This window comes from Hemiscyllium ocellatum, chromosome 4 (assembly GCF_020745735.1).
Source record: "Hemiscyllium ocellatum isolate sHemOce1 chromosome 4, sHemOce1.pat.X.cur, whole genome shotgun sequence".
NCBI lineage: Eukaryota > Metazoa > Chordata > Chondrichthyes > Orectolobiformes > Hemiscylliidae > Hemiscyllium > Hemiscyllium ocellatum.
Genome location: NC_083404.1, coordinates 69,347,103 through 69,365,573, shown reverse-complemented (window position 1 = coordinate 69,365,573; position 18,471 = coordinate 69,347,103). Strand labels below are relative to the sequence as shown.

The 18,471-nt window shown below is 39.3% G+C and overlaps 1 protein-coding gene across 2 annotated transcripts in view; it reads left to right on the top strand.

The window, feature by feature from the left end:
- Positions 1 to 16,803, top strand: part of zfpm2a (zinc finger protein, FOG family member 2a) — a 941,730-nt gene extending 924,927 nt beyond the window's left edge. For both annotated transcript variants that reach the window (XM_060823363.1, XM_060823362.1), the window contains 3 exons: positions 6,759 to 6,965; positions 8,538 to 8,756; positions 13,714 to 16,803. In XM_060823363.1, the coding sequence (XP_060679346.1) occupies positions 6,759 to 6,965; positions 8,538 to 8,756; positions 13,714 to 16,232 (2,945 nt within the window). In that variant the 3' untranslated portion in view covers positions 16,233 to 16,803. The remainder of the gene's footprint in view (positions 1 to 6,758; positions 6,966 to 8,537; positions 8,757 to 13,713) is intronic.
- The last annotated feature ends 1,668 nt before the right edge of the window (positions 16,804 to 18,471 follow it).

Sequence of the window (18,471 nt, the reverse complement as noted above, 5' to 3'; positions counted from 1 at the left end):
CTGCCACACTTAGCTAGTCTGTCCAGTTGTAATTCCAAACCTACAGCAATGTGGATGTTTCTTGACTATTCTCTTTGACAATTAGTGATGAGCAACTGTCCTTGCTTGCATCCCAAATGATACCAAAGTGCTTCAATTTCTTGCTCACTGTTTTGTCTTGTTTAGATTTCCTAGACCAAGAGGTTCAGAAAGAGTTACTCTTAGCACTATTATATTATCAATAAATAAGTAATGCTAATTTCATAATAGACATATTAATGGAAAGATAATTTGAACTTCATCACCTCAATCTTCCCAGGTCCCACTGATATAGGTGTAGAGAATCAGGCACCCAACATCAAATGCCAGGTATTCAGCACATTATTTTTTCAGCAAGTTGTAATGTGGGGAAAAGGTGATAGCTTGAAGGCCATCTGCATTACACTTGGTCTTAGCTTATAATTAGAAAACATTTAGAAAGATTTTAGGGTCTGTTTGTGTCCAAACTCTATTCAAATGAATTTTGTTAATCTGGTCTGATTTTTGTTACCACAAAGCATATTATTTAAAATCGCGTTGTCATATATTATTTTCCTCAGGAGAGTTTTGTACTCAGTAATTATATCATCATTCTGCAAATGTAACCAGATGCAGAAGTTGATTGTCACAATCACTTTCCATTTGAAAAAAAATGTTGAAAATGATGAAGGATTTTACATAGGCTTGTTTGCACATTGTTGAAAACTAACAGACTGGTTTAATTAATTGGCCTGGGTTTTCATACAACAATGTCCTAATTCTGTCAGAGTGTTAACATATCTTATTTGTTCTTATCTCCTCTACCAGATTCTTGCAAATAGTCATTTCCAAATTTTAATCTTCAGGAGAAAAAAATGAAGTGTACGTAAAAGTGCTGTCATTATTAGAAGATAAACACTCTAGTTACTTATCAAAAACTACAGTATTTGCTTCACTAATGAACAGCATAGTTCATATTGAATTTGATGTTTTGTTAGAAAAATCTATTCTCAATCTGCAAGATCCATTGCAGAATTGGCAGAAACATTCAGTCCCTCACTCAGTCAGTTGGTAAGTGCACTGCATTTTGTGAAATAGAAACATAAGAAGCTTAATTTGGTTTGTGCTGCATGATTGACCTCAGTTAAATGTGTGGGAAAAACAAGCCACATTGGCTTAGTGCCCTTTGAGCTAAAGGGAAAGAGGTTTCCATCTTCTGATCTGCTTCCTAGTAATTAGGCTGAAAAGTGTACCTTTGTGGATTGGACTCTGGACTAAGCTCAATCTTCATGTCTAATTGCTTCATGACACCTACTGTCTGCTTTGTTTTCCTTATTAAGAGTACCTTACTTTGTCAGCTTAAGGCTTCATCCATTTTTAAGTATGTAAGCTGGGCACTGGCCAGATGTGATATTCAGCTCTGCTTGAGGTATTACTGTTGAGAGTTAGCTTGTGGCTGGCAATGGAAATCTGTGGTGGTCAAATCTGGGCAGCACAGCGGCTTAGTGGTTAGCACCGCTGCCTCACAGCACCAAGGACCTGGGTTATATTCCAACCTCAGGAGACCGTCTACGAAGTTTGCACATTTTCCCCATGTCTGCCCTGGTTTCCTCACACATTTCAAAGATGTGTAGGCTGAGTGGATTGGCCATGCTAAATTGCTCACAGTGTCCAGGGATATGTAGATGAGGTGAGTCAGCCACATTGGAGATGCAGGATATGGATATAATTTTGAGTGTAGATCTGGGTAGGATGCTGTTCATAAGGTTGGTGTGAACTTGATAGGCTGAATGGCCTCATTCCTTATGGTAGGGATTCTATGAGATCTAGCAGAAAGAGATGGATGTGATTGACAGATTACATTGACTGCTAACTTCAACTGAGAGAAGACAAGGGTATTGACAAAAATATCAAGGGTGTTTGCAAATTTTTATGCCAAGCTGGGAATTATACTGGAGCTGTGATGATAGTCATAATAGTTCCTACTATTTTATAGTCTTTCCACACAGGTTTCATTGCAAGTGAATCACAGAGAGAAAGTACTTGAAAATCATACATACAAAACAGCAAGAGTCATTCATGAAATCACATGGCAAGGTCTGGTTTGGGACTGTATTGGATGGGACAGGAAAAGTAACAGTTGCCAGGATACGCATCAGGAATCCCTACCACCATTTCTAACACAAGCAATTTTCATTCATTCTTTCTGCAAAGCACTACAGAAGCTAGTTGATTCAATATAGAAAGTGAGAAAATTTATTTTCCAAATAATTACATAACAGGGCAGCACGGTGATCCTGTGGTTAGCACTGCTGCCTCAGAGTGCCAGGGACCTGGTTTTGACTCTAACCTCGAGCGACTGTCTGTGTGGAGTTTGTACATTCACCCTGTGTCTGCGTGGGTTTCCTCCGGGTGCACCAGTTTTCTCCCACAGTCCAAAAATGTGTAGATTTGGTAAATTGGCCATGCTAAATTGCTCATAGTGTTCAGGGATGGTATCGTTAGGTGCATTAGTCAGGAAATGTAAAGTAGGCGAATGAGTTTGGGTGGGATACTCTTCGGAGTGTTGGTGTGGACTTGTTGGGCTTAATGGCCTGTTTTCACGCTATAGGAATTCTATGATTCTCTAATACCATAATAATTCATTCAATGATCTAGTTGACCAATGCTCTGCAGACACTCAGACTGCTACAATGTGCTCTGTTGTTGCTTTTGAGAAGCTGAAGGTAGCTGCTTATTTCTTTGGTGAAGTGACAGTGAGGACAGCAGTGTTCAGCCTTCTTATTCGAGGACCCTTACTGTGACTACACTGCCTTAATCTCTGGAGTGATCTGGATCACAAAGGCTTGGTCTGTCAGAGCCACTGAGAAAGGTGAGGATTGCAGGGTTCCCACAAGCTGCATGGAACTCTGTGGTGTGCTTTCCTGCTGATCTGATGGGGTCTGCTGGGAGGAAGCTGATATTCCCTGTAGCCACATGCAACAGTGGCCCAATCAGGGTTGTAACTTCTTATGTACTCTCCAGACATCAGCGTATGGGCTTTGAACTGACATAACTGACATAGGTTATGTCTTTCCAGGACATTATGTTGCAGACACTGCTCTATGTAGGTCCTCATGAGGATGGCCACTCTCTCAAGGGAAGGGCTCATGTACTTGAATCCCCCAGCATTGCTCATCTAATCATGAAATCATTTTTATGCAATGCAAGAGCTTGCAATGTCCCAGGGATTTCTAACAGGTAACCACACTTCTGCTGTTGCTTCAAGTACTGATCTCCAAACTGTGATTCTTAGGACCCATCCTCACTGAAACTGCCCTCTGAGGTGTATACTCCACACTAAGGCTATGGACTAAAATAAAACAAAGAACTGTGCATAATGGAGACCAGAAACAAGTAGCTCTCTTTCAGCTGTCTTCTCTTCGCAGATACTGCCAAGTCTACTAGGTTTTTCTATCAATTACTATTTTTGTTTGTTTCACTTAAAGCAGTGTCCCTGATTTAGTGTTACTAGCTCTAATATTACTCAGCAAGGTGTGCTGGTGCTTAGAGCACTTGTCTCCTGCTTCTTTCCACATCTTTCCCTCCCCCCTGACCAATTCCCTCCTGTCTGAATATTCTTCAACTCCTAGGGGTGGGAACACCCCAGTAAGATAGGAAAAATAGAAATGAGAGGCAAACCTGGACCTCTCAATGTTTGGATCATTCCAGTACTCAGCATGCTATTAATATAGACTTTCCTTATTACATAGTGTCAGCCAAACGATGCATCCCCTCCTACCCATAAGTCATGATGAATTCTCTGAATTCATCCCAGCCCCACAGCAATCATTGCCACACTGTGGTCACATGTCCCTCTTACTCATCTTAATGGGGATTTCACCATTACCAGCCATCTAGGGTTAGCTGAAAAATACAGGTCAGTGTATGTACTTTACATGTGTGTGCTATTTCATTAAATTGACATCCGTAGATGACACTGAGGGACAGGTGGTTTGTGGCCTCATTTCATTACCACAGCAGAGCGTTTGCAATAGTAGTCTAAGCATAGCCATGCAACTGTAAGCTTGGCATGTTAATAATGTGCAGCTAAATTCCATCTCTGTGAGAAGCACACTAGGAGTGAGACAAAGTAGGTGGTACATTGGCTCCGTGGTTAGCACTGCTGCATCATAACACTAGGGACCCGGGTTTGATTCCACTCTGTGTGGAGTTTGCACATTTTCCCCATGTCTGCGTGGGTTTCCTCTCTGTACTCTAGTTTCCTCCCACAGTCCAAAGATGTGGAGGGTAGGTGGATTGGCCATGTTAGATTGTCCATGGTATCCAGGAATGTGCAGGGTAAATGGGTGAGCCAAGGGAAATGCACAGCAGTATAATGTCGGGGCTTAGTCTGGTTGGGAGGCTCCTTAGAGAGTTAGTGTGGGATCAATGGGCCAAATGGCCTGTTTCTACACTGTAGGGATTCTATGATCAAGTGATGACCTGCAGAGGGGATGTGCTGAGTAGTTCCTCTGTTGAAGCTGTGGGATAGTGGTACTCCAGGGTCAGAAAAGTTGAGGCTGCATGCGGGAAGTAACCCATGAGCTGGGCTGCTGTGTAGTTTTGTATTGCTACGCAGGTCAGAGTGTGCAGCCACTTAGAGTAGAGTGCAGAGACCCGGCCTATAGGTTTTCAGACCTATGCCTTCACAGGCAGCAGAGTGAAAAGTCAAAGAAGCATGCAATGGACTGTGATGTTATTTTGACAGGCACATCAAAATGTTAGCTGGCAATTGCACCAGCAGTGAGAATACTCCCAATTCAAAGTTCATTCAGCACTGTCAATGATGATGTTTCCTTCAGGGAGACTTCAATTTTACGTGTAGAAGTTGCGGCAGGCATTTGATCAGTCTTGACACAATCACCTCTATTTCCATTTCCATTCAGGCTTCCATGCCAGTGTAGGAGGCCCATTTCCCACCCCTCCCATGTAGAAAGTCATTCAAAGCAGTATTTCCAGTGTAGAAATGGAGTCACAACATAAATTTTCCTGAATCCCAACACCAAGGAAATCCAGCCTATTTATAGAGCTAGATCACAAAACATTAGCTCCTGTTCCCTTTTTTCCCCACAACCCTACAATACAATCCTACAATATGTCCACTTTTCTTTTTAATTTCATCATGAAAAGAAAATCACAGTATTCAACTTGAGATCAAAGTGAATCCGAGATAAAGAGTTGAGGGGTTGTCTTCTACACTTCACACCGAGGGGCTGGTATTTTCTTCGTAAATAAAGTCTAATGGCAAGACTATACAATCAGCGTCCATTCTCCCAATATTAGGTTGTGCTCAGATTTCCATGTTAGAATAGGCATGTGTATAAAACAGATGAGAATCAGTGGAAAGAAGGCAAGTGTCAAATTTTGACTATTTCACCTTTATTTACTTTTAAATCATTTAAGCATTACTCAGGTGTACCATGTGGAAAACCTGGGATAGGAGAAGGTTTTGAATTATTGCTCTAATACAATAAGATTAATTCATAAAATGTGAGTTACAATCCAAAAATGACAAACTATAAAGGTTTCTTACAGTGACTGTAAAATTTTACATGAAATAGATTTTGTAAGTTTCAACTTTGTTTGTTTATAACAGTCATGAAATCATAGTCCAGACATTTATGTTGCTTTGCCATTCCATTTTTAATCTGGCTTTTTCTATCCTTGTGTTAAATTGTTCACAATTACAACATGCAATCTGTTTGTTTAAGTTCCAGTTTTGTGGATAAAATTTCCAATTCTTTTAATATAAACTGAGAATATTATTTCTGTCAAAAATAGCCATTTTTTCCAATATGATGATTACAATATAATTGCAGTTGAGACCTGATCCTTTCTTGCCTCTCTCTGGAGAGGTAGAATCTTTTCAAAAAGCTTTTTGAAATGTTAGCCCTGGCAGTAATCTTTTTGCCATCTGACCTACATCAGTGAGTTATGTTCACTAGAACAAAGCCAGAAAATTCAGAATCACAGTTGGGTGAATTGATGAGTTGCCAATGGGGTAGATTTAGGAACTGTGTAAGTATAATTCACATCCTTAGATTATCCCAAAGTGCTTTACAGTCAATCAGTTATATTTTTTAGTTTTATCACAGGTGCCTTGCTCCAGAGTCTAGCGTGTCCTGTACAAGCTCCCATAAACAGCAATGACACTGTAACACAATTGTATTCACATTCAGTAATTGATTATGTTTTTCAAAGATGAATGTGGGCAAAGAAAGAACATTTTAGAGATTTGACTTTTTTTTTCTGTAAAAAGATGTCACAAAAGCCTGAAAGAAAAACTAGTTTATTTCAATGTCTCAGCCTGTATCAATATTCTTGACAATTTAGTACTGTCTTGGTCCTGTACTGAAATGTCAATTCATTACATGTTGAAGTCTGAAATGAGATTTAAATTCTCAACCACCTGACTCAGAGTTTGAATTGAGCCAAATTCTAGGACGAGTATCGCAATTGTTTGTATTGTCCAGTCTTGTCAGGCGAGAACAGAACTGGGAACTGGGAGCACAACCTTTCATTTTGTAACAAAATTGTATTCACAGTCAGTAATTAACTATCACTGCCTGAGTCTGAGTTAAAGCCAATAAATATGAAAACAAAATTGGTAGACTTCATGAAATTAGATAATATAGGGGCAATCTTATGAATAATTTGATGGATCTTCTAAAGTTATTTATTTTGTAATTAATCAACAGAACATTTCTTCTTTTCTTTAGGGGGCCAGCTTTGGTGTACAATGACTAAAATGCTGTCAGAGGGTGAGGAATTGGTTGCATTTGCGGTGGAATTTGACTCAAGGCTTCAAGCTGTCAGCCAAATGGCCATCACAGAGGGCATGTATCCAGCCCGCCTACTGGACACAATACAGCTGCTACCTCAGCAAGCAGCTATGGCATCCATTTTACCTACTGCAATCGTAAACAGTAAGTTTAGAAATTACGCTTTTATAGTCATGAATCTGACTTTTGTTTCTGACATGAGATAACTGTTCTTAAGTAACCACATAGAAAATAGTTTTAATCTGTTTTTAAAGATTATGAAAATGACAGAAAGTGCTTTGTGTGAAACTGTAGTGAAAGAAATTAATGTGACTATAAAATGATTTTTCATTTTCTGTACTCTTATTGATTTCTACATAAACTAACACAAAAGAGGGAATGCTTGTGAAAACATTTATTCCCTTCTCCACCCAACTCATATGAATTCTTTACAGTTAGCCAAACAAATGTTGTGACTATTGCTTTAAGACATGGCACTTTGGTTTTTTGGCAGGAAAGCTGATATACCTCAGCCCAGATTGCCTTTAATGAAACAACGTGAGGAATATTAATGCTGGTTAACTGGCTTAAACCCAGATTCTATGCGAATCACTTATGTGTCATCTGTTCTCCTGCACTACAGCAAGCACATTTTGTGATATTATAATTTATCTCATGCATCATATTCCCTTATACGAGCATTTGATAAATGTACATGCTATGCCCCAAATCTGCACAATACTACTTAGCAGAATCCTGTCATCTTGACAGGCCTTGTAGTATTTGAGGAAAGTAGAAAGACGTCATTTTCTTCATGAGAGCATCTTGCAAACCCATCAATGCCTTTTGATGAAATTACATAATCTCTCGCAACCACAGTAAACATGATTACAGTGAAATTACCCCTTTAAATCATATGATGAAAAATAAAAAAGGCTGGGTCAGAAAAAGAAGTTGATCATTACTTTTGGGGTCATTGGATTTCAATTGTCTAATAATTATTGATTTTCCAATTACAGCTTTCACCATGGATAAAATTTTCAGATTTGGGGCAATAGAAGTATCGAGTTCTATCACCATCTTTACTGCACTCTGATTTCCCTTCCATTTGAAAGCAGTAAAAAAAATAAACAGGCAACATCTGTGCAGTTAAATGTTTTGTATAATGGTCTGTTTAGAATACAGGATCTATTTGAACAGTTCCATAGAATTGGAAAGCAAAAGCTGTGGATGCTGGAAATCTGGAAAAAGAACAGAAAATACCAGCAAGTCAGTCAGCATCTGTGGAGGGAATAAAGGGATTAAAGTTTTGAATGTTGACCTTTTTTCAAAACAAATGGTCTATGCTTGAAACAACTGTGACATTCATTTCTTTGCTTTCTCCTAGGATGCTGCCATGAATTTTTTGCTTTTGTTTCACAGAAGCGGAGACTGTGATCACCAAGATCAAGGATTAGATAGTTAGCAATTTAACAAAACATTGATAAAATTAAGACCTGAACAAAAGGTTATACTTTCTGTTCTATATCCAGAATTCATCACATATATGTTTAAAAGAAGTTTAAAATAATGGAATTTGAATAATTGATTAATTTCGACAAAAAAGTAATGGAGGCCTGATTGTCTCTCAATTTTAAGGAAGGCAAAAAAAATTAGTATAGCCTCAAACTCATTATAAGAATGAAAAATTGCCTGATTTCACCCATACTATAATGTACATATATTCTTTCATTGCAGAGGATATCTTTCCATGCAAGTCATGTGGAATTTGGTACCGCAGTGAACGCAACCTGCAGGCTCACCTCATGTACTACTGCAGTGGGAGACAAAGGGAAGCATCCTCACTATCAGAGGAGAAAGAGGCTGGTCCTCTTCAGCAACCATGCCCTTACCCACATTGCAACAAGAGCTTCCCCAATGCCAGAGCTCTTGAAACTCACATGAATTCACACAGTGGTAAGAGTCACCGTGGGGTAATTTAAATTTTGCATTGTCAATTCACTGATAGCTGCAAAATGGAGTTTAGAAAGTTACATAGACTGGACTAAGGGATAATTTAAGATGATGTTTCTAGCCTGTTAAATTGTAATCACAGTACTCAAAGATAGTAAATGATTTGAATAGCACTATATCTCAAACCAACCATTACAAAACACAACTAGAAATGCAGTTTTATGTTAAATGTGGAACTTGCAGTATCCCTCTTGAAGCCTTATCAGAGTATTAGTACGTGTGCATGTGTTAGATAAGTTGACTTAAATTAATAGCAACCTACCTCAATGAAAGTACATTCTGGAGCAAACATTATTTGTCCAGTTAAGCTGTTCACTCATGTTAAAAAGATATTAAAGGAACAGTGTTCCTTAATTGGCACTGCAGATGTTACAATGCTAATGTTGCAAACCTATCAACAATAATAAGTAAATTACATAAAAGTAGCAGATCAGGATGCTACTGCAAGGCAGGATGTGGGATTGCACCTCCAATTGCTCCAGGGATGAATTAGGAAAGTAAACAGTGTTGCTGTTGGCAGGTATATAGGCAGACCAAGCACTCCTTCACAAATAGTGAGGACGATTAATGAAACAGCCAATCTGAAAATGTTCCTGGCTGACTCCCAGTGGTTAGTTTTAGAATAACATCCACTTTCAAATACTGTCTTGGAAACAAAGCGAACAAAAAGAGAGGGCAGAAGAAATAACAGGCAAAAGGGATGTTACCACAAGCCAGCATACTCAAAATAGAATATAAATTACGTATTTAGAAAATGTGCACCCTAGCATTTCCAACCCAAATTTGCTGAGAAGAGTACATTTATGCACATATACCTTTCTGCCATATTATATTAGGTGTCACTAAATCAGCGTGTTACTCTGTTTTAACAGTCAATTTCAGTTGGATACATTCAGGATCAATAAAGTCCGAGGAAGGAAGGAAGCCTTGGGTCACAAGCTGAAATGTTTACCAATGTTTCAAGTGCTAATGAATCTGTTACACAATTACATCTTTTTATTCAGATGCTTAAATCTTGAACTTATTTTAATTTTCAATTGTTGCATTTGGTTTGGGTTTCATTCTAATGATAAACACGTATCCACTGCAACGATAATTTCATACCCACCTAAAATGTCACAACAAATACAACAGGCTGCAAATGTCCTTTCATATTGCACCTATAATAATTGGGTTACTGTAAGCTAAAGCTGAAAATGTGTTGCTGGTTAAAGCACAGCAGGTTAGGCAGCATCCAAGGAATGGGAAATTCGACGTTTCGGGCATAAGCCCTTCATCAAAATTTCCTGATGAAGGGCTTATGCCCGAAACGTTGAATTTCCTATTCCTTGGATGCTGCCTAACCTGCTGTGCTTTAACCAGCAACACATTTTCAGCTGTGATCTCCAGCATCTGCAGACCTCATTTTTTACTGTAAGCTAAAGTAGCCTTTCCAATACATGCAGACACTCAAAGCTTGATATTAACTCCCAAGCAGCTATGTAGGAATGGGTGGTGTGCAATCTAGGAATGATAGCATGACAGCCTGGGTAATTTTAACAGCTGGGCTTTATTATGCTGCTTGCTGGGCCATCAACCTAAAACAACCATGAGGTTGAGAAAAGCAGGTGTCCAGCCTCTAAATCAGACCCAGCAGTTTGGTTTTTGTACTGCTATGGGATGAAATTCTAGTCAGGGTCACCGGAGGGCCAAATATTTATCTGTGGAGTTCGGGGTACAGTTTTTATCCTGACTCATGAGGAATATGAAAAAGCATCTTATTGTGTTTGCCCTTTGCTGTTTTCATTGTTTGCTGTTCTGGACATTGATTGCCTGGCAAAGAATCCTCATGCTCAAGTTTAACTTATAAATATACACGTAATTGGACCCTGCTCTACAGATTTACATACACTCACAACCTTGAGTGAGTCCCTTTTCATTTACTATTTAGGACTGGCTTTTACGGCTGCCAAGCAAGAGAATGGCAGATGGTGGGATGCATTTTTACCAGTGGTCAGATGGCATTAGGAAGCTCATCCATCCATGGATCATTTGAGGACTTAATTACTAAACCAATGCATGGCCATTGTGGTTGCAGGAACAACATCGAGATTCTCCACCATTATTTATCCTTTCCTCACTCTGCCATGTCCAACGTGACATGATTACATCACCTCGTCCTCCCTCACCAGGGACCTTACACTAATGTTTGGGCTCCATCACAGCCGAACTTCTTCAGGACTAGCTGCAAATCCTCGCAATGACCACCAGTGGTGCTTTGGGATTTGCAAGCTGCTGTCTATTGGATTGTCAGGCAGTTTACAGAAGACTGATCGGGATTGAATGAACATCTCAAGCCAAGTAACAGCTCCACGACCATTATGTAGTTGCGAGGAGTGGAGATCTTGCTACTTAAACAAAATCTAGCCCCTTGTTTCCATCGGAGAGGGAGATTTAAAATTAAGATTATGATCTTCACAAATTTCCTTTGTCCTTTTATGGAATGTTAATACTCAATTGTAGACCATTGTTGAACTGATATTCTTAACTTTCTAAACTTCGTGCAAATAAAATTGGGACAACGTTGTAGCTTATTGTGTTGAGCTGCAGTTCATTCTTTTGTTCCAGCTCCTCATTTATATCGCAATTAAAGGTGTGAGAATTTCATCCTAGTCGAAATCCACTGACAATTAACTGAGTTTCATGGTTGATTTGTAGAATCCTTACACTGTGGAAATGGGCCATCCAGCCCATCGATTGCACACCAACCTTCGAAGAAAAGCCCCCTGCCCCCATTCTTGTACCCCGACATTTCCCATGACTAACCCACCTAGCCTGCACATCTTTGGACTATGGGAGGAAATTCATGCAGAAATAGGGCGAATGTATAAACTCCACATAGTCACACAAGGGTGGGATCAAACCCAGGTCCCCAGCAGTGTGAGGTAGCAGTGCTACCCACCATTCTTTTCTCTACATTAATTTGAAATGAAATAAACAAAATCATATTTTATGTGTATTTTCTTTAATGATTACAGTGAGGAAAGATAAGATCCTGTTCCATGTTAGGAACAGAAGAACTTTGTTTCAATATGTTGTACTGAAATATTTAAGCTTGTTTGATTCCAGCTTTTCTATTGGAAAATTATGTGCAGAGTGAAAGTTTTGTGTTGAATAAAAAAAATACCACAATGATAGCACCTCTTCTTATTGTCTATATTCAAACGGGAATCTATTTTAATTTGCCTTTAATTTGTTGAATGACGGTGATCTGAAAACTCATTAAATCCACAATAACCTTGAAGTGATTTGTGACATTTAAAAACTAATAAATGCTGAATTTTGCATGATGCTGTATTGACTGCTGTTGTAAATCAGGGACTAACCATTTTCTTTTGAAAAGGTATGTCTATGTGTGTATGTCATATCAGTGGATAGAGGATTATCAGCCTAATTAGGCAGTCGTTCATCCAGTTCGTTGTCATTTTGGTTTCTTTAAATCTACTTTAGTAGCCATTTTTCAGTTTGTCAATAGATGCTTGTGGTAAATTTTCCAACTGGGTACTCCTTGCAGGCGATGGACAGGTGCACAGAGCCGATTTGTTCTATCTAGTTGCTTGGCCCACATAGGAAAACTAGTTCTATATTTGCTGTTAGATAGCCACCACAAAATGTTTCCTGTTAAAGTCTTCTATGCTGTTTTCCTCTCTCCTGTTTGATAAATATGTATTTACATGAATTTTGTTTAAATGTAGCTGATATCGTATTGGGGTACAGCTCCAAGGCTACAACACAATCAGAGGGTCTGATAAATGTAGAAATCACAGAAGTGATCGCCAAGTGAATCCTGAGATTGTATTTCAGCTTTTCAACAGTTTCAGTACTTCCTGTTTTATTTTATATAATATTTGCAACATATGATTTGATCAATTTAATAAAAGATTGTCCAGGTTTCTCTTAAAGATGGTAAGGCAGAAACCATCACCGCAGTTAGAAGAAACTTGGATGTGCACTTGATGTGCCATAACCTGCAGGCTACGGAACAAGAGTTGAAAGGTGGGATTAGGCTGGATAACTCCTCACAAGATGGCACGCATACAATGGGCCAAATGGACTCCTTCTATGCTGTAAATCTTTTTATTTCCCTAAGAATTTCATACAGTGATGCACCAACCTTTTTTATTCGCCACAAAACAGGCTGTTGTGACAATTTTGTTTGGATCATTTCTTAATAGTTTATACTTTTTATTGTGAATAAAGAATTAATATGTGCAAGTCCCCATACAGTTAATAAAGGGTGTAAAATGGCTATTCTACCTGGCATTGCACAAAAATCTACTCTCGTGTTGCTACACAACCTTTACATAATAACATTATTAGTGGTTTGTCTTTCAGATGGGTATGGCCAAATTATCTTAAAAAAAATCAGAAGACCAAAACAAACTGGCAGTGATTCTTGATAATATTAAATAACAAATGCTTAGCTTTATATTGGCTGTTTTAATGCACAGACAAACCCCTTTATTTTGCAAAAGTCACTGTCTATGTTATAACAGCAGACTATCATCCTAATAAGGCAAACATCAATTCAGCAAAACTGTTGACCATCATTTCAGATTTCTTTAAATTCCCATTCTTTGATATTAGCAATATTAAGTTTATCAAAACCTCCCCTGTTCATAGTTTTAGCAAGGGATGCTAAAAGACTGAATTATGGCTAGCTTTTTCGGTTTTCTAAGTATTTTGCAAACTTGATATTCTGATTTGCTTTAAAAATTGAAAGTTCATGGAGATTAATGCCAAGGTTAATAATGTCAACCAAGTACAGGGCAGGCATATTACTCGATCAACTTTCCATTGCAAATCTACTATCAGTCTGTAATGGAGCTACAATAGTGAAAATTGTTTTCTTTCTGAACAGGTTTGAAAATTGAAGAGTCCCTTTCTGCTGGTGCCAGCCTGAAATGTACCATCTGTGAGTACATAGCAGACAATGTGTTGAGCTTCCAACACCATGTACTCACTCACCTCACACCAGCTGCCTTCAAATGCAGTCATTGCCACTTTGGATTCCAAAACCATAGGAAGCTGATGCAGCACCACGAGCTCCATCACAGTCAGAGCAGGAGGTTGCGAAGAGAAAGTGAAAATGAACACTCTCCACTCAACAGCGAGGACACTTTGCAGTCGACAACAGCAGATACAGCAAACAGACAGGATGTCCTGCCATCTCCAGGCATCAGCCAGAATAAAGAAATCTGCTCTGACACTGAAGGAGAAAAAGTGGAGAAAAATGTACAGTTGGGTGTAACAAGCTTGAATAATGAAACACAGCCTGCGGGAAACAGGCAGAGTTTCCCATATACCAGAATCAAATCAGAACCATCTAGCCCACGACTTGCTTCTTCTCCAATTCAGCATAACATAGGATCCAATGTCCCAATGGGTCCCTTCCTTTCTCAGTTCTCTCTCTCCCAGGACATCTCCATGGTTCCTCAAGCTTCAGAAATCCTAGCTAAAATGTCCGAATTGGTACATCGCAGATTAAGGCAGGGTGGAAACAATTATCCCCCTGTCATTTACAGTCCATTGGTACCGAAGGGCGCAATTTGTTTTGAATGCAATATCACATTCAACAACTTGGATAACTATTTGGTTCACAAGAAGCATTATTGCAGCACCCGATGGCAGCATGTAGCTAAGTCACCAGATTTCACCAACACTGGTGAGAAAGTGCCAGAGACAGTTAGTCCCAGTAGTGGGCACAGTCCCATTAGCATTCACAATGCCCTTTGTAATTTACCTGATCCGGAAAACCCACTTATTCAGCCAACGAATATTAATTCTTCTGTAGTGGTAGATGTTGCTGGCTCGAATGGAAAAAGTCCAGAAAAAGATAGTTCAACGCAGTTGAAAAAAGAGTCAGCTGCCAGTAGCAACGATGAGCAATTGAATAGCAAGCCCAAGGATGGGAAGCGCCCCGGAACTCCCCTATTGGACATCGCTAATGATCCGAATAAAACTACATGTGAAGCTTGCAATATAACCTTTAGCAGACATGAAACATACGCTGTGCACAAACAATACTACTGCGCTTCACGTCATGACCCACCAGTGAAACGTATGGCAGCAAACAAGGTCCCAGCGATGCAAAGAACTATACGTAGCCGCAAGCGGCGGAAAATGTATGAGATTTCCCTCCCGGAACAGGAACAGAGATCGCAGATGGTCCATCAAGCTTTTCTTAGTGTATCAGCTCTGGGGAGTCCTGGAACCTCTTCTCAAGAATCCCTGGAGAATCTAGGTGAAACTTCTCACCAGAGATCCGATATGTTTCTTGGAAAGCATGTGGAGCCCTCCGTCCCAGGGACTCGAAATGTTACATCAGTCAAATGCAGTGCCGCGTTGCCTGCTGTGGTCGGTGTGGAACTGGATCTTCCCATGGATTTAAGCAAGAAGTGTTCGCCTCAAACTGAGAAAACAGCCTGTTCTCCTAAAAGACTTTTGGACTATCATGAATGTACTGTGTGCAAGATTAGTTTTAACAAAGTAGAAAGTTATCTTGCTCACAAGCAAAACTTTTGTCCAGGAATGATTGCCCAACGTGAAGTAGCGCATTTAGAACAAACAAAATTTCAAGATCTGCAAAGAGAAGGTGCTTTGGTGAAAAGTGAAACAACCAGCCCTGCAGGCAACAATGAAAGAAGTGTAATCGCATGTGAGAAAAATGAAAATTCAAAGCTCATCTCTCCAAATGGAAATATATTCCCCACTCAATTAGCAACACTCCAAGGGCTGAAAACTTTCAATGAGGCAGCTCAAATAATTTCTGCTAAGGAAGAAAATAAGAACTTGCTCTATCCAAATTGCCTTTATCCTGGAGCAATAAAAAAATTGACAGGGACCGAGCAGTTACCTCCATATTATGGAGTTAAACCTACTGACTATATCTCAGGAGCTGTTTTCATACGCAGTGAGATAGATGAGCTAGTGCAAGCCACCCGTGAGAGAATTGATTCTCCTCGAGATCATTCTGTATCCAATGGCTGTTCTCTACAAAAGAAGGAACCTGTTTCATCAGTACCAAAGAGCAGGGGTATGATAGCAGTCAATGGAGGAATCAAACAGGAAAACAGGCCTTTTTCAGGTAACCCACATCAAGATACCTTATCCCAGAGTTTCCAACAACTAGATAGCCAAGAATCTCCTCCTTGGGTTGCTGAGAATCCCATCCCTGCAACTGAAAATGCATCACCCTCAGCTAAAGCATCATTGGAAGAGCAATTAGTCCACACACCAAAAAGCATTGGTGGTTCTGTCCAGTCCACAAACAGTGGAAAATACTGTCGTCTCTGTGACATTCAATTTAATAACTTGTCTAACTTTATAACCCACAAGAAGTTCTACTGCTCATCACATGCTGCAGAACATGTCAAATGAAAATTACAGTCATGCACTGCGTCTGTCTGTAGTATAGTGTTAGCCATGCACAGTTTGTATAAAATAAAGAAAAAAAAAGAAAAAATGCTGCTTGAGTTTCATCAGGACAGTTACACCAGGACAATCAAGGAATAGCTGTGTAGTTCGATGGCTTGAGGCTAGTCTGTCATTTCATAATGTTGTTCATAAGTCTTGATATTAATGTGAAATGTCCGTGCTATTTTTCACCAGAATTAATTTATTTTCCAAGCAGTATTCATAGCTGTGGTTAAATTTCAATTTTTATTTAAAAAAGTTTATACTGAAATTGTTTTTTAATGTTATTGTATAGTTATTCTCGTGAAACAATTACGGTTTGCACTGTAGAAAGAGGTCCAAGTCACATACATAGAGACAGCATTTGTAGGTAAACTGGTGAGGTAAAGCACTTGTGTATTCAAATATCCCTGTATTTGTTGCAACTTTGCTGTAAATGCCAGAATATAAGTTGCATTCACTTTAAGACTGCAAATGCCAAAGGTATTGTAGGCCTTAAAAACTACTAAAGTGGCATATATAATTCCATTTCATATTTAATACATTTCAGTCCTAAATTGCAGCTTATATATCAGCATATACAGTAATTAGTAGGCTTTGCATAAGATGAAATATATGTAGCAGTTTGTTCTTATCCATTTTCTTAAACTGAGGTATGTATGTTTTATTGAAGTTGTTAACTTTCTTGTATAGTAATCTGTACTGTACTTTCCTTTGCTGATGCTTTTGTCTCACTTTTGAAACATTTGCTGTAAAATGCAAAATTTAATATGAACAACATTACTGGAAGCAGTATTGAACAGTGGTTGAAACCTTCATGCTGTATTTTATTGAAAATATAATTAGTAGTTGCAGTTTGTTGTTGCAAAAGTCATCTTGGGGACAATAATATCTGAATAATGGAGTACCAATACTGCAACTGGTGATAAAACAAATATTGTTCTACTTCTGGTAGAAATTATTTCTCAACAATGTTGTTACTATGCATGCGTATGGATGGAATAAAGATTCCATAAAGTGAGAGACCCTTACATGGCTTACATCATTGTTGTGCATGGAGTGACATTTTAATCAATGTGTGTAAATATTTCAAAATTGTTTTTTCAATGCACTTTCCTCCAGATCTTTCAAATGATTTGTAAGGTTTAAGGTTGTAAGTTCTGGTTCTAACACAATGCTTTTTCATTGACATCTGTACAGACAACACAGTTTCCTTCACATGCTAAAGTGTTATTTTGCCATAGTACCATGGAAGATGTGTCAACATCAGCTTTGGTGACTGGCATAGAATGTCAGGCCATTCATGCCAGTTGTCCTCTTGGTACCTGTTAGCAAATATATACAAGCATAATAACTGGTGCATTTCTGGGACATTAGTCCCCAGAAAAAGGATAGACTCAATGACTTCAGATTTTTTTGAGGTGTGGATGGTATTCTAGTGATAAAGAATATCACTCCAATGTTTACCAGGATATCTCAATGGACAAAGAACTATTCGACTCAGGCGACTGACTGTGTGGAGTTTGCACGTTCTCCCCGTGTCTGCGTGGGTTTCCTCCGGGTGCTCCGGTTTCCTCCCACAGTCCAAAGATGTGCGGGTGAGGTGAATTGGCCATGCTAAATTGCCCGTAGTGTTAGGTAAGGGGTAATGTAGGGGTATGGGTGGGTTTCGCTTCGGCGGGTCAGTGTGGACTTGTTGGGCCGAAGGGCCTGTTTCCACACTGTAAGTCTAATCTATTTGAGCAGCACAGACTAGGGTTGTGCATTGGGACCTTGTGGAATGTCAGACACAGCAGAATCTCAAGGACAAAAACAAAAGTTGCTGGAAAGGCTCAGCAGGTCAGGCAACATCTATGAAGAGAAATCAAAATTAATATTTTGGGTCCAGCGACCCTTCCTCAGAACAGATTTTATTTGGGTTTTCATTTAGAATCTCTAGGAATTGTCTGTGAAATTCAATTTCCCAAGAGGCAATTCCCTTGAATCCATACCCTCTGGATTTGGAGGTCATCACTCTGGGTATTAAACTATTTAGAATCTACTGACACATCTGGTTAGGGTGCAGCATGATGGCTCAGTGGTTAGCACTGCTGCCTCACAGCGTCAGAGACCCAGGTTCAATTCCAGCCTTGGGTGATGGAAGCTGTGTGGAGTTTGTGCATTCGTGTCTGCATGGGTTTCCTCCAGGTGCCCCACTTTCCTC